This window comes from Pan paniscus, chromosome 2, assembly GCF_029289425.2.
Source record: "Pan paniscus chromosome 2, NHGRI_mPanPan1-v2.0_pri, whole genome shotgun sequence".
In the NCBI taxonomy this organism is placed as follows: domain Eukaryota; kingdom Metazoa; phylum Chordata; class Mammalia; order Primates; family Hominidae; genus Pan; species Pan paniscus.
In genome coordinates this window covers 37,203,364-37,230,159 of record NC_085926.1, presented here as the reverse complement: position 1 = coordinate 37,230,159, position 26,796 = coordinate 37,203,364, and the positions used below count along the sequence as shown (strand labels likewise).

Sequence of the window (26,796 nt, the reverse complement as noted above, 5' to 3'; positions counted from 1 at the left end):
AAATTGGGCCAGACATAGTGGCTCATGTCTGTAATCCAAGCACTTTGTGAGGCTGAGGCAAGAGGATCACCTGAGGCCAGGAATTCAAGATGAGTCTGAGCAATATTCTGAGACTCTCTCTAAAAAGATCAAAATAAGAAGAGCTGGGCATGGTGGCGTATGTCTGTGGTCCCACATACTTGGGAGGCTGAGGAAGAAGGACTGCTTGAGCCCAGGGATTTGAGGGTATAGTGAGCCGTGATTGTACCACTGCATTCCAGCCTGAACAACAGAATGAGACCCCACTCAAACAAATATAAATAAATAAATAAATAAAAACAGTAAATAAGTAAGTTTCTCTAATTGGGACTTCTGATTCCCTCCCAAATCGCTTTTTAAAACAATGAGATATTACTTGTAGCCAGAGCCAAGGAGAGACCACTTTTCCCTGAGACCCAAGCTAAGCCATCACTAGAAATCCCATTATCTCCCTAGCTGCTTTCTTTTCTAAAACTGAGTTTACAATGTAATTTAAGACTGCTACTGGCCATATGCATACCAAGTCTTCACTGGCTACATGGTTCAAGTACAGAAATGTTCTACTTCCATCACCAGCTACCTAATAAGTTAAATCAATTCTTATTGTTTAGAAAAACCTCAATCCAATAGTGTTTGCCACATTTCTCCATTGTAAACTTTTCATTTTTGTAATTAATAAATAGATTTGTGGAACAATTTTTTAAAAAAAGAAAGAAAAACCTCAATCCCAGTAGAGTCAGTGTTTAACACCAAAGGCTATCCTTACTGGACAAACATCTCTAAACTTTAATTTGCTAAATTATGAGCTTACCAGATACTTTCAATAGGAAAATGTCCACTTTCCCAAAATGAAATTACATACAAGATTCAAAACCGTATGATGCCAGTCACTTGAAAACAAATGAGACAATTCTCTCCTTTCAGATGTTTAATATATAAAAAACAGGTAACTGCAAAATAAGATGCAATTATCTATTACAGTAGAATCTACCTACCTATTCAATGCTGTTTAATTATGGATTTACATAACAACGAATTTTTCCCCTAAAAATGTAAGTCATATCTCAAAATATTCTTAACCACCCATCAATAGTAGAACAGAGATTTGAAGCACTGCATACCTTTTTTTAGTTAATGAACAAACATTCCCTAGGAAAAAAAGAGGTTAGAGTAAGCGAAGGTAGCTTCATTACTGAAGTAGCTACATTAGCGAAAACAGTGTTATTTTTGTTGCAGTTAGAAAGCTACCAGGAAGCACACCAGCCATCAGAATTCAGCAATTTACTCTCTGATTTTTTTAGAGCAGGGTTAGCAACAGGACACTGAAGATACTTTGAGAGATGGTAAGTGGCAAGTAACATGAGATTTGCTTCTACAATTGCAAAATTACTTTGCTTCCCCACAAAGGGAATGCAGAAAGCGGTGGAAGGACTCACCACACTGTCACTCTGTGTTTTAGGATGTTTGGAGGAATCCAAAGCAAAGATAGTATACTCAGAGAGAAAAGCAGGCTCTGCTATCATCCCGGCTAGTAGCTGTCTCATTCAGTGTAATAAGCAAAAGTATAAAAATAAAACAAATGATGAAAAACAAATCATAATGGCATGTTGCAAAGTGTTCTCACCACGCAGCATGCATAACACTATAATGGCCTTCAGTACCACCATCACCACCACCACCACCACCATCTCACCCACAGAAATAATAAGCTGCTGGAAAAGATCAGGAATGGAGATGCGTGATCAGTTTAGGATCTCAAAATCCAATCTATGAACAACTTGCTTAATGGCATACAAATGATATAGGCAACAGGAACCACCGCACACAGAGTGCCTGGCACTCTGTTATAAAAATCAATACCAATTAACAACAATACATGGGCCGGGCGCAGTGGCTCAGGCCTGTAATCCCAGCACTTTGGGAGAGTGAGGTGGGCAGATCACGAGGTCAGGAATTCAAGATCAGCCTGACCAATATGGTGAAACCCTGTATCTACTAAAAATACAAAAATTAGCCAGGCATAGTGGTGCGCACCTGTAGTCCCAGCCACTCAGGAGGCTGAGGCAGGAGAATCGCTTGAACCCGGGAGGCGGAGGTTGCAGTGAGCCGAGATCGTGCCATTGCACTCCAGCCTGGGTGACAGAGTGAGACTCTATCTCAAAAAAACAAAACAAAACAAACAATAAAAAATTACATGACGGACATAGTTTCAGACACGCAAGCTACGTAAGTTATCGAGATCTTCTCTATAGCATAGTGCCTACAGTTAACAATACCGTATTACAACGTTAAAAAAAATTTTTTTTTTTTTTTTTTTTGAGACAAGGTCTAGCTCCATCACCCAGGCTGGAGCACAGTAATGCAATCTCGGATCACTGTACCCTCCACCTCCTGGACTCAAGCCATCTTCCACCTCAGCCTCCTGAGTAGCTGGGACTACAGGCGCACATCACTATGCCTGCTAATTTTTGTAGAGACGGGGTTTCACCACATTGCCCAGGCTGGTCTCGAACTCCTGAGCTCAAGCGATCCACCTGCCTCAGCCTCCCAAGTACTAGGATTACAGGCATAAGCCAGCACACCTGGCCTAAAATTTTCTAGAAAAGTAGATCTTATGTTACTTCTTACCACAAATAATAACAGTGGGGGTAGGAGGAAACTTTGGGAGGTAATAGATATGTCTATGGCCTTGATGGTGGTGATGGTTTCACAGGTGTATACTTAACACCAAATTCATCAAATTGTATACATTAAGTATGTACAGCTTTTTACATGTCAATCATACCTCAGTAAAGTGGGCTTAAAAATGCATAGTAAAGAACACAAAGTCTTAAGAATAACATTTATAAATACTGACCCATTTTTACATATTCAAAAAATAGCATGAAAACACATGGTGAAGATAAAACATAAAAAACTTTAATCATTTATTTGTACTTACATACCACATTATTTTTCTCTAAAGTATGTACAGAAGAAACATTTGAAACTTTATAAGTTTAAAGACATTTTCTGTTACACTAGTGCTTCTGGTATATATTATCTTCTGTGCTTTAGTTTTCTTTCAGAAACTGTATACTACACACCAAAATATTGACAAACATGAATTAGATGTACAATAAATTATAATCAGAATGAATTTTTTGATGAGGGAGGTTACACAAATCTACACATAATAAAATTGTATAGAATTATACACACACACACACACAATATGAGCATGTAAAACTGGTAAAATCTGAATAAATTCTGTGGATGTCACAGATTACCAATGTCAGTTTCCTTGTTTGGACAGTGTACTATGGTTATATAAGGTGTTACTACTGGGGAGAAATGGGTGATGGGTATATAGGGCCTCTCCCACAAAAGATGTCAGAACCTCCTATGAATCTATAATTATTTCTAAATAAAAACTAAAACCAGCCTGGACAACATAACAAAACCCACTCTACAAAAAATACAAAAAATTTGCCAGGCATGGTGACACAGACCTGTAGTCCCAGCTACCTGGGAGGCTGAGGTAGGAGGCTCGCCTAAGCCCAGCAGTGAGCTGTGATCACACCACAGCACTCCAGCCTGAGCAAAAGAGTGAGATCCTGCCTCCAAAAAAAATTTTTGAAACATGAATTTAGCAGTTAATATACTATCTAACATGGTGATAAATTACATATATCATATATAATAACATCTGAAAAAAAAAGTCTGCAAAAGCTTAAGAATATAAACTTTTCACTCAGTACTGTAGAGTTATGAATACTAACTAGAGCCTTAACTAACTGTTCATTTGGTCCTACATTAGAGACCATCATAATTATAAATAGGAAAAACATTTCAAAGTCTTTTATATTATGTAATAACTAGTACTTCTTAAATGGGATTCAGCAATTAACTTTACACTAAATTCTCAATTTTAGTATTAGTAGTATACTAAAATATGCTAAATGCCTCTTTGGCTTTAGGGTATCATCATATCCAAGTTTCTACTCCTGCTGAAAATCTTACTCTCCCAGGAACTCAGATCATCCTTTGAATGGATGTTAAATTTAAGTTAAAGGCTATAAAAAATTCACTTTTCTTAGACTTCCAAAGTTAATTTTTGTAATGAAGTCGCTCTTGCCCACATTAGAAAATAATTCAAAACTTCAGAGGAGTATATTTGAAATTTTAAGAGAAAAACACAAAAGCTAATGCCCAGCATAGAAAAATGTCCACCATTTCAAGATGTGCTGCCAAACAAAAATGTACACTATGACCTCTAACCCTAGCAAAAGCAAAGTATATCAAAATTAGTGTCCACTGACAGTCACCTCAAAGCCTAAGAAATCTTTGTTGACCTTGTTATTTCCTTCTTATGCCTGAGAAAGTCTCGCAAGCAATAGTTCTCTAATATTCTCACTAAGATTCTGTCTCAACTCCATCACTCAAACTCTGTTCAAATTGAAAACCAATTCTGCTGCAATTCTGCTAAGGATTTAATTCACCACTTCTGTGTGGTTCCCCAGTGAAGCCATCAGTTGAACCAACACTGAAGTTATACGTGTCTGAACATTCATGAAGACTATTTGAAACTCTCAGCAGATATGCGTCGAAGGCTTTCAATCTATGTCTCATACTCTCATATATATATGCATGTGTATATCAAAGTATATCAAAATTAGTGTCCACTGACAGCCACCTTAAAGCCTAAGGAGTCTTTGTTGACCTTGTTATTTCCTTCCTAAATAAACACACATACATATATGAGAGTGTGAGACGTGGAGGATATACAGTCTTGCACTGCTTAACAATAGGGAGGGGATACATGCTGAGAAATGTGTTGTTAGGCCATTTTGTCATGTGAACATCATGGAGGGGTGTCCAAGGGAGAGAATTCAGTCATCGGTTCTTAGTTTCTGTTTCTGGTTGGATCGGTAAGGACCCTTCCTCATCCCTCTTTCCCGCTTATCACTAGAGACAGAAACTAAAAACCATGCCTTTAGGCTGCTAAAAGACTAAAACAAAACACAGAACAAGAACAACAGCAAAATAAGCTGGGTTGGACAAGCATACTTACACAAACCTAGATGGCATAGCATACTACATACCTAGGATACATGGTAGAGCCTATTGCTCCTATGCTATAAACTAGTCCATCCTGTTACTGTACTGAACATCGTAGGTGGCTGTAATACAATGGTTAAGTATTTATCTATGTAAACATAGAATAAGCATAGTAAAACTACAGAATAAAAGAAAAAATGACACAACTCTATAGGGCACTCATTTATCATGAATGAAGATTGCAGGACTAGAAATTGCTCTGGGTGAGTCAGTGAGTGAGTGGTGAGTGAAGGTGAAGTCCTAGGACATTACTGTGAGCTTTTATACCACTGGCATCACCGCAAACACATTACAACAACTACATGTCACCAGGCGATAGGATTTTTTCAGCTCCATTATAATCTTATGGGACTACTGTCATATATGCAGTCCATCACTGAACAAAACATCATTATGAGGCACATCATATATTTTTCCTTAATCTCGGTGGTTTTGGTAGGATTACTCAGTATTTTTTGTCTGTTTGTTTTTGTTTTTTAAATAAAAATAAATAGGGACAGGGTTTTGCCATGTTGCCCAGGCTAATCTTGAACTCCTGGGCTCTAGCAATCCACCTGCCTCCGCCTCCCAAACTGCTGGGATTACAGGCATGAGCCATCAGGCCTAGCCACAGTGTTCTTTCTGAATTCTATAATTTTCTCTTTAACTGGCATTGGTCTGAGTTTTATTGTGATTTACATGTTTACATCAATTTTTTTTTCATTTCCAGGATTTTTTTTTTTTTTTTTTTTTTGAGATGGGAGTCTCACTCTGTCACCCAGGAAGTGGTGCCATCTCAGCTCACTGCAACCTCCACCTCCCGCGTTCAACCAATTCTCCTGCCTCATTCAGCCTCCCGAGTAGCTGGGATAACAGGTATGTGCCACCACACCCAGCTAATTTTTGTATTATTAGTAGAGATGGGGTTTTGCCATGTTGGCCAGGCTGGTCTTGAACTCCTGGCCTCAAGTGATCTGCCCGCCTTGGCCTCCCAAAGTGCTGAGATTACAGGCGTGAGCCACCATGCCTGGCCAATTTCCAGGATTTCTAATTAGTTATTTTTCGTATCCATCTAGTCTAGTTTTGTTTTGGCCTCTTTTTCTTCTACAATTTTCTGTTCTTTTTAAGAAAATTATTACTTCCTTTTTCTTATGGAAGAAAGTTGTTTTAAAGTAATTTCCAGACTGTTGTATTACTTTAATTTCGTCTGGAGTAAGTATGTCTTAATCTCTGTTTTTACTGGTGGCCTTCTTAGCATTTATTTTAGAATTTTCGTTTACAGGCTCATCTTGAAAAAGGTATTATCTTCTTCCTTCCTTCTGTGCTCATCCCTCCTTATCCAGCCAATCTGATACCCAAGGCCTTGGTTCAGGTTTCTTACCTTATGGCAATATAGGGGTTATCACAAACTCAGTCACTAAGATAATGTGAGGCTGGATTCGATTCTTGGTCATGAGGCCTCCCTAAGGACAGCAGTTTCCCATAATGGACCACTGAGAGCTCTAGGCAGCAGTTAGTGACAGCTTTTTTCAACTTCCTTTCACCAGTGGTAGGAGCCCCACATTAGCTCTCAGCTTGTAACACAAAATCTCCTCTGTATAGAACATTTCCAGTCCTTCTCAACCAGAGTTCAAAGAGAAAATTAAATCCAAATGCCTGTATACAATGAATTAATGTATCTACTGTGTATATATAGCATGGTACTAGTTTCATACCATACTTGGAAGAATTAAAAACTGCAGTTACTCAAATCATTTTCCATAGAGCTTAATTCTCTCACAAAACCCTAGTTGAAAATGGCTGCCTTTGTCCCAACGCCAAACCCTCTAGGACCAAGGATTCATTCCCTCTCAGCCCAAGGAGATGTTTACCTTGTTTGTGAACTCAGATACATGTCTCAATGTTTTTTAAGTTTTATCTACTACTTCCGTGACTGAAACAGCAAGGGTGCCTCAAGGGTCAAATCACAGCATGATTTGACCGAAAGTCCTAAAGTCTTCCAGGGGAGGATTTAGCATGTTAGGCAGCATGCCATTGTGACTGATTATTTCCAACAACCAGCAGCCTTTTTTCTTTTTTTTTGAGATAGGGTCTTGCTCTGTCACCAAGGGTGGAGTGCGGTGGCACAGTCATGGCTCACTGCAACCTCCACCTCCTGGGATCAAAAAATCTTCCTACTTAAGCCTCTTAAGTAGCTTGGGACCACAGGTGCACACCACCACACCTGGCTTATTTTTTTTTTTTTGGTAGAGACAGGGTCTCACTATGTTGCCCACACTGGTCTCCAACTCCTGGGTTCAAGCATTCCTCCTGCTGCAGCCTCCCAAATTGCTGGGATTACAGGTGTGAGCCACCACATCCAGCCTAGCAGTCCTTTCCCATGTGAAAAAACTTCTTTGAAATTCCTTGAAAAACTATTATTATTTATTTCAGTGATTTTTAGATTCCTTTTCACTCATAGGCAACAAAGGCTTGATTATCATCTCTCATGTGTAATACTGGGGGAAGGGCCTAAAAAGTTTAGTGCCTTAGCAAAAAACGTTAGTGTCTTAGCAAGGGTGTAACTCCCACTGCCTCAAAGACAGATGGCCCTGTTTCTTTTTTTTTTTTTTGGAGACGGAGTTTCACTCTTGTTGCCCAGGCTGGAGTGCAGTGGCATAATCTTGGCTCACTGGAACCTCCCTACCTCCCGGGTTCAAGCGATTCTCCCGCCTCAGCCTCCTGAGTAGCTGGGATTACAGGTGCCCGCCAACACACCTAGCTAAGTTTTTATATTTTTAGTAGAGACGGGGGGTGGGGGGGGGGGGGGTTTCACCATGTTGGCCAGGCTGGTCTCGAACTCCTGACCTCAAGTAATCCACCCTACACGGCCTTCCTAGGTGCCGGGATTACAGGCATGAGCCACCACACCTGGCAGATGGCCCTGTTTCTATCTTCCCAGATACTGTTAAGTACAACTGTTAGTAGAACCCTTATGATTTTGGGTCAATTAAATTCATCCAACCTGTGGCCCAGGATGGCTTCGAATGAGGCCCAACACAAGTTCATAAACTTTCTTAAAACATTATGAGACTTTTTTGCTTTTTTTTTTTTTTAGCTCATCAACTATTATCAGTGTTAGCGTATTTGATGTGTGGCCCAAGACAATTCTTCTTCTTTCAATGTGCCCAGGGAAGCCAAAAGATTAGACACCCCTGTAAAAAGTACCTGTGATAATATACTCTACAGAAGATCCAAGAATAAAATGGTTTACAGTAGCAGCAGGTGAAGAAATATCCAGTACAGAATGTGGGTAAATCATGATGATCAAATTCAAGACCACAACTCAAGGCTCTATTTTGTCTATATAGATAGTTTTACTACATAGAAAGCCTTTAAACAAAATGACAGCATAAAAGGACAAGGTATCTAACTTTCTCTAGTCTTAATCGCCAATGAAAAGACCAAGTATATAAGATGGGAAAAAACATGTATCAGCCCAGAAACCAGGAAAGAAGATGCAATTTAGATTCAAGGAAGTTTTGCTAAGTCCATGAACTCCTCAGGCCTAAGTAAAACAAGTAATCAAAGATGAGCTTTCCACTCCAATTATGAGAATACTCAGCATATGCAACAAGAAAGTGGAACCAAAGGTTTGTTCTTCAAAAGATCAACAAAATTGACAAACCATTAGCTAGACTGACAGAGGGGAAAAAAGAAGACTCATATCATGAAAATCAGGAATGAAAAAGAAGAAATTACCCCTGAATGTGCAGAAAAGGATTACAAAGCTATACTATGTGTTAAAAGCAAAGGTTTTTGCCTCATTTGAGCATGGGCTGCTTAGTTAGCAGCCTGCAATTGACAGACTTGACTGCTGTGACTGCCTGAGACTCAGGAGCTGTTACAAAAACTACATTCCTAATTTAGGATTTCAGTTTGTTTATGTACAAGTTAGGCTACAGTTCCTTACAGAGGGACTCAAGATACACAGGTAGGCTCAGGCCAAATTTAGTTTAATTTATGCCAACAAATGAGATAAATGAAATGGACAAACTCCTAGAGATACACAAATTACCAAAACTAACTCAGGAAGAAGCAAAATCTGAACAGAGCTATAAAAAGTAGATACTGAATTAGTTATCAGAACACTTCCCTCAAAAAAAAGCCCAGGACACATGATTTCAATGGTAGATTCTACCAAACATTTAAAGAAGAATTAATAGCAATTCTTCACAAACTCTTGAAAAAACACAAGAGAGGTGAACACTTCCCAACTCGTTTCATGGGGCCTGTATTACTGATACAAAAACCAGGTTATCACAAAAAAAGAAAACTGCAGACCAGCATCTCTTATGAATATAGACACAAAAATCCTCAACAAAATACTAATGAATCAATCCAGTAATATATAAAAAAGATTATATACCAGAAACAAGTGACATTTATTGCAGGAATACATGGTTAATATAACCTCTGAAAAGCAATTAATACAATATTCAATATAATAAAGGATTTAGGAAGGAATGTTTCTCATGTATTACTTTGAAGATACTTCCCAGTAATCCCTAAAACGATGCCTTTAAGCCATATAAGCCTTGAAACATAAAATAAATCTCTAAAATGTGCTTAAGAATTCTCAACAACTGGGGCCAGGTGTGATGGTTCATGCCTGTAATCCCAGCACTTTAGGAGTCCAAGGTGGGCAGATCACTTGAGGTCAGGCATTCGAGGCCAGCCTGGCCAACATGGTGAAACCTCATCTCTACTAAAAACACAAGTATTAGCTGGGCGTGGTGGCACATGCCTGTAATCCCAGCTATTCAGGAGGCTGAGGCAGGAGAATCACTTGAACCTGGGAGGTAGAGGTTGCAGTGAGCTGAGATCATGCCACTGCACTCCAGCCTGAGCAACAGAGCATATATATATAGAGCATATATATATGCTCTATATATATATCATATATATGCTTTATGTATATGCTCTCTCTATATATGCTATATATCTCATACATATACAGAGCATATATATATGCTATATATATCATACATATACAGAGCATATATATGCTATATATAGCATACATATACAGAGCATATATATACAGAGCATATATATACACACATATATATACACACATATATATACATATATACATATATATATATATAGATGAAAACACACCTAATTCTGGAATTTAATTTAAAAACAATATGAAAGTTGTTCGTGGATGAGGCCCCAGGATAACAATGGACATGTTTACTATGGCCCCTAATAAATAAGGAAGTGTCTCAGGAAGACAGCAAACCAGAGAGAGCGGGATAGGAGGCAAAATGAAGCTATCAATCCTTCCTTCATAAATTCAATAGGCAAAGTGACACAGAGATAACATCCCTAGGACCCTAATCCACATAATAGTCCATCTGTTCCCCTCCCCTCACACAAAGACCTAAAAAGAGGAAGGGGAGCAGCCCCTCCCCTCTTCCAAGACTGTCCCTAATAACTTAGTTAGCACCTACTATGTGCAAGGTACCACACTAGAGATGTACATGCCTTCTTACTGGTAATCCCCAAAACTTCAAAAATTTCTCATTTTACAAATGAGAAAACCTGAGACTGAAAAGTTAACTTTAATAGATCTTTCAGTCAGCAAACAGCAAAGACAGGATGTAAACTTGGGCTGATCCAGGTAACACCAAAAACCATCTTTTCCTCACCAGTCTATTCCAGGTCTTATTCCAGGTACTAATATAGTACATAGAATTTTACTCCCTTAAAAAAAATCATTAGACTCAGTTATAAAAAGAAAGTAGATACATGCTACAACACAAATGAATCTTGAAAACATTAAGCTAAGTAAAAGTGGTCAGACACAAAAGGTAACATATCGAATGATTCCATTTATATGAAATATCCAGAAAAGGTAAATCCATTAAGACAGAAAGCAAATTAATGGTTGCTAGGGGTTGGAGGAAGGAGTGGGAATGACTGCTTAATCAGCATGGGGTTTCATTTTGGGGTGATGGAAATGTTATGGAACTAGATAGATGTGATGAATGTACAACACTGGGAATGTACTGAACGCTACTTAATTGTTTGCTTTAAATGGTTAATTTATGTTATATGAATTTAAACTCAATTAAAAAAAAAAATCAGGGTCCCTTGAGCCCAGGAGCTGGAGGCCAGCCGGAGCAACATAGTGTGATACCCTATCTCTGAAAAAGTCCAGGTCCAATCTGGAGTGGGGCAGAGGATAGGAGGATGTTAGCTTCATTTGCCCTAGTTAATCCCTTACAGGATCCTACATTACATATTGCTCTAAAGCAACCCAGAACTAGGCAAGCAAAAAAGATTAACCTCAAGCAACAACAAGGACAGGAAGCCCTACTCTGAGGATAGTGGGGCTATGCCTAGGATCACCAGGAGAGAGTGCTATGATCAAATAGACAGATCTGCCATTTGCGCAGGATAGGAGAGTACCCAGAGTAGACTTAATGTAGACTTCAGAGTCAATGCAAATTCAGTCTACTCTCCTCTGCCTTCAATGTTTATAATAATATAGATTTTTTTTATGTCCCTTTTTTTTTTTGAGATGGAGTTTTGCTTTTATTGCCCAGGCTGGAGTGCAATGGCACGACCTCGGCTCACTGCAACCTCCGCCTCCTGGGTTCAAGCGATTCTCCTGCCTTAGCCTCCCGAATAGCTGGGAGTATGGTATTGAATCAAAGACAAAGAGAACAGTGGAATGGAATATATAAAGCTCAGAAACAAAGCCACTCAAATATGGACATGAATATAAAGCATGAATGTAAAACGATACTCATTAAGACAGTGTGGTATCAAAGAGAACAATGGAACAGAATAGAGAACTCAGCCACTCAAATATGGACATATGGACCCAATTAATGAAAAAATGTAGAACAGTAGAGCAGTGTGAAAAAGATGAGACAACCGGATACACATACTGGAGGGGATGAAACTTGATCCCTACTTCACACCATATTGAAAAACCATTTCCTGGGCTCAAGGGATCCTCTTGCCTCAGCCTCCTGAGTAGCTGGGACTACAGGTGCACACCACTGTGACTGGCTTGGATTTATTTTAAGTGTTAAGTGTTTTTTTGTTTGTTTGTTTGTTTTTTTGGCCCTGTGCAGCGACTCATGCCTGTAATCCCAGCACTTTACGAGGCCAAGGTGGATGGATCACTTGAGCTCAGGAGGTTGAAGCTGCGTAGTGCTGAGATTGTGCCACTATGCTTCAACCTGGGCAACAGAGTGAGACCCTGTCTCAAAAAACAAAAAAAAAATGCTTGTTTTTTTTTTTTAAAGAAAATGTGGAAATTTAGCTCAAAACATAAATATTTGTCCACCGCAACAGTAGACACAGTAAAGTCTACGTATCTGGAATGCTTAGGTGGTAGAATGGTTTCATTAAGTTAATTTCCTGATTTCATTAAGTTAAAAAAAGGCTTTGCCTTTTTATCTATTGCTGAAAATACTAATATGTCTACTTTCCTGTGTTGGTAAATACTGTATATAAACCCAAATAAATCTGTCTTTCTTTGGAGTGCCTCAGACTTCTTTATAAAAGGGACATATAAAGGTCAGGCATGGTGACTCATGCCTGTAATCCCAGCACTTCGGGAGGCCGAGGCGGATGGATCACCTGAGGTCGGGAGTTCAAGACCAGCCTGGCCGACATGGTGAAACTCTGTCTCTACTAAAAATACAAAAAGTTAGCCAGGCATGGTGGTGGGTGCCTGTAATCCCAGTTACTCGGGAGGTTGAGGCAGGGAGAATTGCTTGAACCCGGGAGGTGGAGGTTGCAGTGAGCTGAGATCGCACCACTGCACTCCAGCCTGGGTGACAGAGTGAGACTTTGCCTCAAAAATAATAATAATAATAATAATGATGATGACAACAAAACAAACCTATAAGGATTTTGACTGGGATTGCACTGAGTCTAAAGATAAGTTTGGAAAAAGCCTTAATACTGCAAATCAAACTTTATCATCTTTTTAGTATTATAAATAGCTTTCTACAGTAAGCCTTGTGGATATACATTTAAAATGCTATTGTTCTATAGGACAGATTTCTAGAAACGGGATTTCTAGATAATAGGGTATAAGTTAATTTAAAATATATATAAGCTATATATATAATATATAAGCTAATTTATATAATGTATATTATATACAATAGCTAATAATAATATAATAAGCTAATATATATAATATATAAGCTAATTTAAAAATTGTAAAAATACGGCCCGGCACAGTGGCTCGCGCCCGTAATCCCAGCACTTTGGGAGGCCGAGGCAGGCAGATCGCGAAGTCAAGAGATTGAGACCATTCTCAGCAACATGGTGAAACTCCATCTCAAGTAAAAATACAAAAAATTAGCTGGGCATGGTGGCGAATAGTCTCAACTACTAGGGAGGCTGAGGCAGGAGAGCCGCTTGAACCCAGGAGGCGGAGGTTGCAGTGAGCCAAGACTGCACCCCTGAACTCCAGCCTGGAGACTTTAAAACAATTAAAACAATTAAACAATTGTTTAATTAAAACAATTAATTTTTAATTAATTAAAACAATCTTTAAAACAATTAAAAAAACAAAAAACAAACAAACCTTTATTTAGATGTTGACAGCAAAATAAACAAAAGGTACATAGTACAGTTTTTGCACTCAAAGTTCATGTCATATACACTATATCCTTGATGCACATACTGAAATGATCTGATAAAGTTGCATAAAAGTACAGAGTATATACAGTTTCCTGAGATCTTATTTTCTTAAGTATTATTTACATTATTGCATTTCTTTAACTTCACCATCTCAAATACAATATTGTTGAACTCAGTTTATACATATAACCTATTTGAATGAAAGCTGCAGTACTGAGTTGTAATGTTTTTGCAATCAGTATTAATGGCATCATTTCTATACTCAGTATATTGATTGACATTATAGTATATTAGTTTGCATACAATAAAGTGAAACACTGAAAATAGTGCAGAATTATGTTGATTGCTACCATTTTTTTTTTTTTTTTTGAGACAGTGTCTCGCTCTGTCGCCCAGGCTAGAGTGCAGTGGCACGATCTCAGCTCACTACAACCTCCACCTCCTGAGTTCAATCGATTCTCCTGCCTCAGCCTCCCAAATAGCTGGGATTACAGGGACGTGTCACCACGTCTGGCTAATTTTTGTATTTTTTTAGGGTTTCACCATATTGATCAGGCTGGTCTCGAACTCCTGGCCTCAACTGATCTGCCCACCTCGGCCTCCCAAAGTGCTGGGATTACAGGCGTGAGCCACCATGCCCGGCTGACTGCTACCATTGCTTTTTTAAAATACTTTTTAAAAATCTAGGATGCTTTAAAATAATTTAATTGAATATACCTTTACAAAATAATTATTTCTGAAAGACTTGGTTTTAGCACTCTTTTACAATCGACCAAGTCAGCTTAAAGGTTATTTATTTCTTTCTAAATTTTAATATTAACAATCCTAGCTAAGAGATGGTTTCGGATAGAATGACAAAGCATTGTCATCACTTCATCTCCTTGCTTTTTAAGCTTTTTTGACAACTTTAACAGGTACTTTGACCACAGAGTGCAATCTAAACCTTACTTCAACTTATTTTATAATAAATAAAGGATTTTTCAATTATATAATTAAGTTTTTTGTTAAAAGGACATTAAATTAATTTTTTCATTATCTTCCTGTACCCTATGCGGTTTCTCATTTTGTTAAACTTCTAAGATAGAAGGTACTGTCAGGGATGGGAAATGGATGGGAACCAGGCTTTTTTTTTTTTTGAAAGACAGGGTCTTACTGTGTCACCTAGGCTGGTGCAATCATGGTTCACTGCAGCTTCGACCTCCGAGGCTCAAGTAATCCCCCTGCCTTAGCCTCCTGAGTAGCTGGGACCACACAGGTGCATGCCACCATACCTGGCTAATTTTATTTTATTTTATTTTTGCAGAAACAGGGTCTCACTCTGTTGCCCAGGCTGGTCTCAAACTCCTGGACTCAAGCAATCCTCCTGCCTTGGCCTCCCAAAGCGCTGGGATTACAGGCATGAGCCACCATACTTGGCCTAAAACTAAGAACTTCTGTTCATCAAAGGACATCATTAAAATGAATGGCAAGCCACTGAGTGGAAGATAGCTGCAAGACATATATTCAACAAAAAACTCCTAAGTATTCTATATTTTTAAAAAAACTCCTACAAATCAGTTTTAAAAAAAGATAATCCAATAGAAAAATGGGCAAGGGACTTAAGCACTCACAAAAGACATCAAACGGGCAATAAACAGATGAAAATGCTCAATCTCGTTAGTTATCAGAGAATGCAAATTAAAACCAAAATGAAAGACCACCAGAACAGCTGAAATGAAAAAGACTGTTTTCCAGCATATTTACACAGAGTAGAAAAATAAAGACTCTCAAAAATAGGGCAAAAGCAACTTTCATAAGCTCTTGGTGAGACTTTAAATTTCTACAACCACTCTGGAAAACCATCAGCATTATCTTCTTATGTGTTAAAATGGAGCAGTGATTCTACTCCAAAGTACATACCAACAGAAATGCGGGTACATGTACACCAAAAAAAAGTACAATAATGTTGATGGCAACATAATTCATAGTAGCCAAAACCTGTAGACAACCCAAATGTTTAACTACAATGTTTACATTTAGAAAGCATATTTAAGAGGTAAAACTATTAGGAAAAAAAAAAAAAAGGAAGCAAGCAAATACCAAAAATTCAGGATGGTGGTAATCCTTCAGGGGGAAAGGGAGCACGACAGTGCTGACAGTGTTCCTTTGCTTGACCTGGGAGGATTCACTTCATGATAATTTGCTGACCTGTGCATTTATGTTTTACCTTCTTTTTGTATGTGTGTTACACTTCACAGAAAAAAAAGTTGGAAATAATGAGTTTTAATGCCAGCTGCTGGTTACATGGAATAAGTTAAATAAGTTACTTCTGTTTCCACTCACCAGCTTGAAAAAATGATGCTATGTTGAACAAATTTATCAAATTATTCTGAAAACTTCAACTATTAAATCCAGAACATATTATCCTCTCAAATTAAGGTTCTCAACAAACCATACTTTATAAAGCATAATTGGGAGAATCACTTGAGCCCAGGAGTTCAAGACCAGCCTGAGCAACATAGTGGGACCCCGTCTACGAAAAATTTAAACGTTAGCCACGCAGGTGGCGTGCGCCTATAGTCCCAGCTACTCAGGAGGCTGAAGTTAGAGGATCACTTGAATCCAGAAGGTCAAGGCTGCAATGAGCAGTGATCGTGCCACCACACTCTAGCCTGGGTGACAGAACCAGACCCTGTCTCAAAAACATACATACAGACAGACAGACAGACAGACAGACATAAATCATAACTGCTATTTGTGAAAAAAAAAAAAAGACTAATTGTGTTACTAATAAAAACTCTACCTAGGAATTAAATAGCTGACCTGTCAAAATAGTTTCCCATTTTGTTATCAACAGCATACATTTTAGATTAGTTTCTTTTGAGAGGTATACTAGAAAAGGAATTCCAAACTTACCTCTCTATTGGGTGTACCTTCATCAAGTTGCTCTGTAAATGAAGATGTCCTGCTCCTCGTTCTTGTTGGTGTTGAAGAATTGGAGGAAGCCTAGATTTAAAAATTATTGCACAAATTAGCAAGACTATATTGACTAGTGAACTATGTACTAGGTAGTCCTTCTCTCAGTCCATGCCCAAAGAATTCAGTGAAAGAAAGGAAAAGAGCAAAAACACGAAAAGCAGAAAAGGATAACAAATATAATCAACTAGAAAACCCAGGCTACCTACTAGGTCCCTGGCCTAACTCTGCCACCAACTAGAACTATGATCTTAGCTACATGAACTTTTTGAGGACTATGTGTCTCCATATATAAAATAAAGTTGCGATACTAATGTAAGATGATAATATTAGAGAAAACTGAAGCCAGGTGAGGGGTATATAAAAACTCTCTGCACTATCTTTAGAACTTTTCTATAAACCAAAATTATTCCAAAATTAGAAGTTCATTTAAAAAAAAAAGGCTGGCAATTCAATCTGTAAGATCCCTTCTACCTTCTAGCTCTAACGTTCAATAGTATGAAATGCACAGATAAACAGCACTTGCCCACCTAATTAATGGCCTTGCTTTGAGCCTACCTTGAATACCACTGCTAAATACTGAGATGCTATTCCATTTAGCTCTGTAATTGACAGCCTGACTCCTATAATCCTCAATGAAAAAAAACTCAGGAGAAAGGGCTCAAAATTTAAACTAGAGGTCTGGGGTCTACTCTAAGGCGAGCTAAAAACAACCCTAAAAGTATAAAACCAAAATTTCGAAATCCCCCTACACCCACAGCAAAATAGATCTGAACTCAGATCTATTTTGAGAAATGAATGAGTCATGATACCTTACCTCTTTTTGTAGTCTGCACTTTACAAAAGGCAGTTAATAAATATTTGTCAAATAAATGAATGAATGAATAAACAAATGGAACTCTGGTCTGTGGTATCTGTGCACAAACTGCTGTGGTTAGGGTGGAACTGAGAGGTCGTGAGGAATAGTATACAAATATACACATACTCTATATACACATATATACATCCAGACAGACATATACATATCTAGCTTATGATAAAAGTAACATTTTGCATCAGGATAGACATTCAATAAATGTTGGGACAACTGGCCATCCATATGGGGCAAGACACAGAAATCAGATCCTTCATACTTAAGCTATATTAAAGATTTAATTTTTTTTATTGAAATACAAAAAATTCAAGAGTCTATTTCTACAATCTCTGAATGGAAAAGAGATTTTTATGTGAAAAACAAATCAAAGCAGCAGTTTAATTGGGAGGTGAGGAAAAGCATCTACAAATATGACAAAAGTTTAATAACCTTTTTTCTATAAACAGCTCTTATAAGTCCGTAAGTTAGAACTCACAAAACTTACTAACCCAATCTTCTTTTTATCTGAGACAGGGTAACCTGAGCTCCATCAATGAAACACATGAGACTTCGAGTCATAAGTGAGTGATGTGAAAAAACAGACATACAAATAAAGTTCATCATCTGATGACAATGGAGACAGAACTTCATGCACCCACGCAAATATAAGCTGTGAAGTGACAGATGCAATGCTGGTGCCAAGCTGAAGCAGCTGCAACACAGAGTAGTCTCCCCAGTATAACTGGACGTAGCAATCAGCTCAGACTTTTGGGACCTCAGGGAAATTCTGTAGCGTAAAGAGTCTTCAATAAATTCTTTTTCTGCTTACCTAGATTGACTTTTTGTTGCTTACAACTAAGAACTCCAACACCTTCTAAAAGATGAACCAGAAAAATCAATACAACAGATGAAATTAGCTATGTGCAGAAGTCACCTTAAGGGATGACACATCCTCTCCCACCGAAGACAAAACAGGAAGAATAAGGACTTAAAAACATGAACAAGAGTAGTGGTGTGCGCCTGTAATCCCAGGTACTCAGCAGGCTGAGGCAGGAGAATTGCTTCAACTGCAGAGGTTGGAGTGAGCCAAGATTGCACCACTACACTCCAGCCTGGGTGACAGAGCAAGACTCCGTCTCAAAAAAAAAAGCATATAAACAAGAAAATCAATCAATGTGAAATAAAGTTGAAGCCTTAGCAATGGTTTAAATGTCTAGAAAATATGTGACTAAAAGTCAACATTATACTTAGAAAATGGCAAGGGAAAGCACAGTCACTGTGTAGTATTAGTCTCAGTCTTGGAATAAGTTTGAGCCTACCTTAAACACCACGTTCAAATTACAAATGTTCAAAGAACATCAGAAATAGCTTTCATTAAAGTTGAGATAAATTCAATAAACCCTTCCCACACCTAGAGCCATAATTTGCAAACCATGCCAGTGCCAGCTTCAAAGGCTGTAGGTGCCTCAAAGGCTGCCACTATGGGGGCAGCCTTTTGTATCTACGTATTTATAAATGATTATATCTAAGAACTCCTTTAATAAAATGGTCACTGGGTGGTAAAAAGTTAGAAAAGTAGTACTAGACTACAGGAAATACCTCTTGACTAATCAACTCTCTCTGTTGTGATTCCATCATGTCTAAGAAATCTCTAGGTTATTAATTCAGCTTTCCAAATATCCAGATGCCAGGAAAGGGCTACCTTAGACAGTGACCTTCCAACTGCTTAAAAAGTATACCTCACTGCAAATCTGAAAAATTGGCATTACGTCTTACACCTTGGCCTCATATGGTCTAATCAGTAACTGAGAGCCTCATCAGCTCTGGAGAAACTGACAAAAAATCAAATAACGGGGTTTACAAAGTTTAACAGATTCTAAAACATACTCTCCCCAGAAAAGCAGTACTATCTAGCAAAACGTGGCCTGATGACTTGTTGATCTTCCTCTGGATCTTCCTCTGGAGTTGTAAGAGTAAGAATTATACGAGAAAATGGATGTGAGTATAAAGTATATAACAGTGCATAAAGAACTAACTGTACTTCAGCATTTGCCCAGGTGCCTGGTTCCTTAATGGGCTATCCTCACTTCAAGATATAAAGGGATTTAGGTTCCTTCAAACCAAACTTGAGCTGATTAATTGCAATAGCCATAAGAAATCTGAGTCAGCTTTCTAAGCTGTTAACCAAAAAACCTGACAGCTACATCCAGACCCACAATTAATATTTTATTGCCCACTACCTAATTATTAACTGACCACAGTTATACTCAATTTCAGTGTAAGAAAAACCATTTTGGCTGTGCACAGTGGCTCATGCCTGTAATCCCAACACTTTGAGAGGCCAAGGCAAGACGATCACTTGAGGCCAGGAGTTCAAGACTGCCTGAGTAACACAGTAAGACCCCGACTCTACAAAAACTTAAGAAAAACCATTTTAGTCATTGTGATAAGCAAAATTGTAAGGTGACCCCAAATGACCCCTGCCCTGTGAATATAATGAGCTATCACTCTCATAATTGTTATATTACAGGGCAAAGGGATTTTAAAGGCATATTTAAGGTTACTAGGTTACTAATCAGTTGACCATGAGTTCATCAAAAGATTACCTGGATGGATCTAAACTAATTACATAAGCCCTTCAAATATGGGTCTAGAGGGCAGAGGGACGTACTTCTGCTGTCCTGAAAGAAAGCAAAATGCCTACAGGGGCACGTGGCAAGGAGTTGCTGGTAGCCTCTAAGCCGAAAGTGGTCAGCAAGAAATGAAGGCCCCAGTCCTATAACCAGAAAGGACTGAATTCTACCACAACCACATGGGCATACAAAAGGATCCTGAGCTTCAGATGAGAAAGCAGCTTGGACAACATATTGATTTTAGCCTTGCAAGACCCTGAGCAGAGAACCCAGTCATGCCATGCCAGACTTCTGACCTACAGAACTATAAAATAATAACTGGGTTATTAGGCACTAAGGTTGTGGTAACTTGTTATGCAATATTAGAAAACTAATCCAGTCATCCTTAGGAATAAGCCTTGAATCCCTTGTCCCTATACCATGACTTTTCATTATCCATCAAGGCTCTACTCAGATGTCACCCTGATCTTCTCCAGAAATGCCTTATTTTGCACAACTACAACACCCTGTATATATCACTATTACACTGAAAGTACTTGTCTCTCAACTCCATTCTGTAGGGACTACATAGACCCTTCAAAGCAAATGCAACATCCAGCAGAGGACCTAGGCATTCACTGTTCACAACTAACATCTGGTTCATTTCACTCTCCCTACAACACCTATGGATTAGTCACGGCAGAGACACAGCCATTGAATCCTCATCACAGCACTGTTGTAAGTCACTGCCAAATCAATTTGACATCCCAGTTCTAAATGAGCAGTCAAAGTAACTTGGGGTTAATTCTTCAAATAAACCTTTATATTTTAGGTACCAAACTTATTAAAGCCTTTCATCATGTTCTTAATAAACTACCTTCTGATCTAAATGTTTTCTCTGGGACTCATGCTTTCCCCAATTTCAAGACTGAAACTATTTAGTAAACTTGGATTTACAATAAGGCTATGTCCCTTCAGAAAGGACTCTTTTCCCTGTTATCTGTGGAACTGTTTGCTGGTTTGTTTTTATTTTTTAAATTTATATCACATAAACTATTATTTTGGGGTCTCACTCTAAAAGAGTGAGGTCAGCTGCCATCTCTGAGCTGAGGGAAAAAAAGAAGGGATGATTCTGCAGGCATAAGGAGGGGCGTATATGTTGATTTTTTAAAAATATACATAACATAAAATTTACCATTTTAAACATTTGTAGCTGTACAATTCAGTGGCATGAACTACATTCACACTGTTGTGGAATCACCACCATCCATCACCAGTACGTTTTCATCTTTCCAAACTAAAACTCTGTACCCACTAAACAGTAACTCCCCATTCTCTCCTCTCTCCAGCCTTTGGCAACAACCATTCTATTTTGTCTCTAAGAATTTGACTACTCTAGGTACCTCAATTAAGTGGAGTCATGTATTCGTCCTTTTGTATCTGTACTTCTATAATTTTTAAGTTTTAGAAGTACTTGAAAAGGCTAAAAATGTTTTAAAATATTTGTATTCATGTACTACATATATCCCAAGAAATTACAATGTCTGTATTACTTCTTGATGTTTCTTTTATTGACTTAGTTCTTTAAGGAGTTTAAAAATCCAAAATAGGTATTTGTTGTTAAAACATATTTTTTTTTTTTTGAGACGGAGTCTCGCTCTGTCTCCCAGGCTGGAGTGCAGTGGCACGATCTCAGTTCATTGCAACCTCTGCCTCCCAGGTTCAAGCAATTCTCCTGCCTTGGCCTCTGGAGCAGCCAGGATTACAGGCGTGCGCCACCACGCCCCACTAATTTTTGTAGACCTCAGGTGATCCGCCCGCCTTGGCCTCCCAAAGTGCTGGGATTACAGGCATGAGCCACGGTGCCAGGCCAGAAATGGGATTTTGCCATCTTGGCCAGGCTGGTCTTGAACTACTGAGTTCAAGCGATTCAAAGTGCTGGGATTACAGGCGTAAGGCCACCATACCAGGCCACATTTTTTGTTTCTAAGATAACAACAATTCACAAGCAAGGAGAAAAATATATGGCAGGCAGAAAGAAAGGTTACAAAATAATTATCAAAAGTAGACCACGAATGGCCAGGCGCAGTGGCTCACGCCTGTAATCCCAGCATTTTGGGAGGCCGGGGCTGGCGGATCACCAGAGGTCCGGAGTTGGAGACCAGCCTGGCCAACATAGTGAATATACATATAATCCAAAAGGATTATTTTAAACCTTTCGTACACAAAGTGATTTTATTTGATCCAGATGCCCTGTCTCACCAGAAGCATTAAGCTATAGAAACAGAGCTCTTATATCTTAGTTTGTGACTAGCTTATTATTACTAAAAACCTCTTTGTTAATGAACAAAAACAATTCATTTTCACGAAGAAAAGCTAAACACTACAAATAAGAAAAAGCACACTCAATAATTCACCAGCACCTTAAAGTATATTCTTCTTAAACTAGTTTTACTATGTGTGTATATAAATACACTTACATACAGATTCTTTTTCCCAAAACTGGGATCACATTTTACCTGCTGCTTCTGTCTTTTAACACGAATATCTTTCTGCGTTAATACTTTTCTGAAGACTCTAACACTAGCTGCGTAACATTAGGCAAGTTACTTCACCTCTTCGAGCCTCACTCCTTCATCTATAAAACAGGAATTATAGTATTATCTACCTCACAGGTTTATGTGAGATTAAATAATCTGTGTAAATACTAAGCAAAATGTCTGGTACATACTAAGGACACAGTAAATGTTGACTTTTTATGGCTGCATAATAACCTATCAAGCATAACTAATTGCCTGATAAAATTTAACCAATTCTCTATTGTTGGACATTTTTGGCTAGTTTTTAACCTATTAAAACAACATTGACATGAAAATCCATAGAGCTAAATCTTTAATACAACCTAAATTTTCTTAGAATAAATTTCTAGAAATGGAATCCTGGCTCAATTACATTTTATACATTCCCAAGTGGAAGTGCCTTACATTCACTAACATGCCCATTTCCTCACATTCCTCATCTCTACCTCACTTTTAAAGTTTATCTTTGTTTCTTAATTAACAGTGTTTTGTAAAATTGTAAATGACTGCAATAGATGGTATCAAAAGGACAATCTTTACCACTTAAATTTTAATTACCATTTGCACTTGAGAAAAGAAGCAACCCTTCAGTGTTGTGTTCTGATGTTTTTCTCAAGCACTGTTTTACTACACGAGCTTTACATTTAAAAAGAACAGCTTCAATGTATAGTTTCAGAATAAACCTAATGCAATCGTTGTATGTTAAGAATTTAGAAATGCCTCCAAGTTAGTCAAAACTCAGCTTTTCTTGCAACCGCAAGCAAAGACCAAAAACCCTAAAATTAAGGGACAGATCTGCTCAGTCTGTTGAAATTCAAAAAGGCTGGGAAGAAATCAAGCAGAAACCGACGTCTTCGCTGTTAAGACCCTGTGCTGCCAGCATCGAAACATCTCCAGTGAACGCTTAGGAAATTGTTTCTTTAAATTAATACTACTTAACACGCCTCCTTTTCCCTGGAAACGCATTTCCTAAAGCAACAGCATTCCTGAAAAACAAGCATAACCCTGTCCGCAGAGCAGCAGAGCAGCAAGACTTAAAAAGCAGAGCAGAGCTCCGGACAGGCAGAGTGTCTGCCTCTCCGCCCGCCAGTCCCGGATTAACCAAGTTATGCGAAGTGACTAACTCGTGACAGCCTCGGGCGCTGGACGCCGGCCACGCCGCCACCTCTTTCAGGTCCCACCGCTCCTACCAGCAGCCTGACCCAGGATGGCTCTACTCCCCAGCCTTCAATCCCTGGACCTGGGTTTGGAATTAGGAGACTTCCGTCGAGGGTCAATTGTACGGGATCCTGGCCATTCCACACAAAATCTCACGACTGGCAAAAGAGAGGGGGACACCTCGAGCAGAGGTCAGATATCACAAGGGACCCGGGTTTTCCCACCCCGCCCTCATTCCCAGCGTGGGGTCTCAGATGAGTGGGGAAACCTCAAATATGGATCAGAAATCATGCAAGTTCGCACTCTGGCCTTAGGAAAAAACTCTTAACGGAGATGGGATGTCACGAGGGATCCAGCCACCCCCATCCACTCATTACTGGATGAAGTTTTGCGATGGGAAAATCCAGGTCAGGAGTTACGGACGACCTGCACCGCCCGGAGCTCCTTCTGGGTCCGGAGTTTGGGAAGAGTGCGGGTTAGGGGTCAAAGGTCACGGAAGAACTTTCCCACTCCCCCCGCCTCTTTCGTCCGCGGGCCGGTTCAAGGGGTATTCGGAACCAGGGGAGAAGAGCGGCGGCCATCGTACCTGAGCAGGAGCCAGCGCCTGCTGGAGCTGCTGCTGCTCCTCGCTGATCTTTTGCTTCAGTTTCTTGAACATGGCGCAGCGTACGTAGCGTCCTGAGTGTCAACGAAACCTGAGGGGCGACAGCCCGGGGAGTCCCGGCCGCGACGGCTACGGCGACTTCTCTACACCAGGGACAGCGGGGGCCGGGCCTCGCCGTCTCCTCCTTGAGCCTGTGGGCAAGTCCGGACACTCGTCCTGAGGGTGTCGGCGTCGCCGCCGCCGCGTCTCTTTCTTCCGGGTGCCACTGGCTGGCTTCGGCCCCCCATCCAGCCCCGGGAGCCGCGGCGGCGACGACAACGGCAGCAGGTGAACTGTCCGCCAAGGGCGCTTGCGCAGCCTACGTGGAGCTCACAGAGGCTAACTACGGAGCACCGGATGGGACAAGCACAATGTCGGGTCCCGCACATGCGCGCTTGGCCGGTCGCTTCCGAATTCGCTGCACTGGAGGACGCAAGGTTCGGTCCTGCCTGATTTCGTTGCGTGCGGAGACCGCCGTCGCGGCTCAGAACCGGAGCGTGGGCTAGTCTGAACACTACCCTGACTCTCACCTGGGCTTTGGCCCTGCGAAATCAGACGGGGAGAGTGCTGCTTCTATCGATGGCAGCAGGGCCGACGGGCCCACCGCAAAGAACACAGGGATGAGCGTCCAGGATGGGAGAAGGGGAGATCCAGAGAACCTGACGCGGGCCCTAATTGATAGTGTTCTTTTCTTTAGTAGCTGTAGCTAGGATTCTATGTCTTCGGTGCCAGAGGGGCCCGCTTCCCTTCCCTGAACTCTTCCAGCGTCGGGAAGTCCCTGATACCAGGCGCCAGGGGTCCAAATGTTTTATGCCAATACTGTAAAACCTCAAGTGTTTGGACACCTGCTTTATTCTTTTCTTCACCGAAATCGTATATTTCACGAATTCATTCAAAAACCTTTATCAGGCCTTGGAGATGTTAAAAGAATTTACAGCCTAGTGGAAGACACAGATTCCTAATGAGTCCAAATTTACTCCTAACACCTGCAATCATCCTACAAGATCTTAATGTTTATGTGCTTCATTTATCCAAAACCCTGAACTTTGGCTGCCTGTGAATCCTCAGGTCCATTTCAGCAACCCACTTTTGCATGCTGTACCTTTGGTATCATCTGAAACTGATTACATTGTCTCCGGTATCAGAATCTAACAGTATATGCTGATCTCCACGTTCTAGCAAATTTTGTTTACCAGCAATAATAGGAGCAACCTGCTCTCGAGAGTCCATATTCTGATCCCTAAATGTATTAGAGCCACAGTGGGGCCTGGAACACTGCCTTAACACCTGGGCTAAGTCCTCTTATATCTCGTAGTGAACACCTTATGTATGTAAGGTGTCCCCAGCCCCTGGGCCACAAACGGGTACCAGCCCATGGCCTATTAGGAATCAGGCTACACAGCAAGAAGTGAATCTCTGGCAAGCCAGGAAAGCTTAATCTGTATTTATGGCTGCTCCCCATGGTTCACATTATCGTCTGAGCTCCACCTCCTGTCAGATCAGCTGTGGCATGAGATTCTCACAGGAGCTGGAACTACTGTGAACTAGGCATGAGAGGGATCTAGGTTATGCTCCTTATGAGAATCTAATGCCTGATGATCTGTCACTGTCTCCCATCACCCCCAGATGGGACCATCTAGTTGCAGGAAAATAAGCTCAGGGCTCCCACCGATTCTACATTATGGTGAGTTGTGTAATTATTTCATTATATATTACAATGCAATAATAATAGAAATAAAGGGCACAATAAATATAATGCACTTGAATCGTACAAAACCATCCTTCCCCATCCCCCTAGCCCCCACCCCCAGGAAAAAATTGTCTTCCATGAAACAGGTCCCTGGCACCCAAAAGATTGGGGACCACTGCCTTATATAGTTACCGAGAGTTTTTTCTGGGCTTTTTTGTTTTGTTTTGTTTTGTTTTGTTTTTCAGGAGTACTTAACTCTCAGCCAGGCACAGTGGCTCATATCTGTAATCCCAGCACTTTAGGAGGCCGAGGCGGACAGATCATTTGAGGTCAGGAGTTCGAGACCAGCCTGGCCATCGTGGTGAAACCCGGTCTCCACTAAAAATACAAAAATTAGCTGGGTCTGGTGGTACATGCCTGTAATCCAAGCTAATCGGGAGATTGAGGCAGGAGAATTGCTTGAACCCAGGAGGCGGAGGCTGCAGTGAGCTGAGATCATGCCACTACCCTCCAACCTGGGAGACAGAGTGAGACTCCATCTCAAAATA

At 39.9% G+C, this 26,796-nt stretch overlaps 1 protein-coding gene across 11 annotated transcripts in view; it reads right to left on the bottom strand.

The window, feature by feature from the left end:
* GOLGA4 (golgin A4) overlaps positions 1 to 25,154 on the bottom strand; it is a 120,182-nt gene extending 95,028 nt beyond the window's left edge. For 4 of the 11 annotated variants that reach the window (XR_010111415.1, XM_034956106.3, XM_008951562.5 and 1 more), the window contains exons 1-3: positions 24,502 to 24,700; positions 16,654 to 16,743; positions 1,455 to 1,553 (exon numbers count right to left, since the gene is read on the bottom strand). Coding sequence is in view for 9 of the 11 variants with exons in the window: in XM_034956106.3 (XP_034811997.1) it covers positions 1,455 to 1,553; positions 16,654 to 16,743; positions 24,502 to 24,573 (261 nt within the window). In the remaining 2 variants the exon portion in view is untranslated. Of the gene's footprint in view, positions 1 to 1,139; positions 1,168 to 1,454; positions 1,554 to 2,052; positions 2,171 to 16,653; positions 16,744 to 24,501 lie in introns of those variants that run through there. The other 7 variants (XM_057301684.2, XM_034956107.3, XM_034956109.3 and 4 more) reach the window with 5 other exon arrangements.
* Positions 25,155 to 26,796: the final 1,642 nt, after the last annotated feature.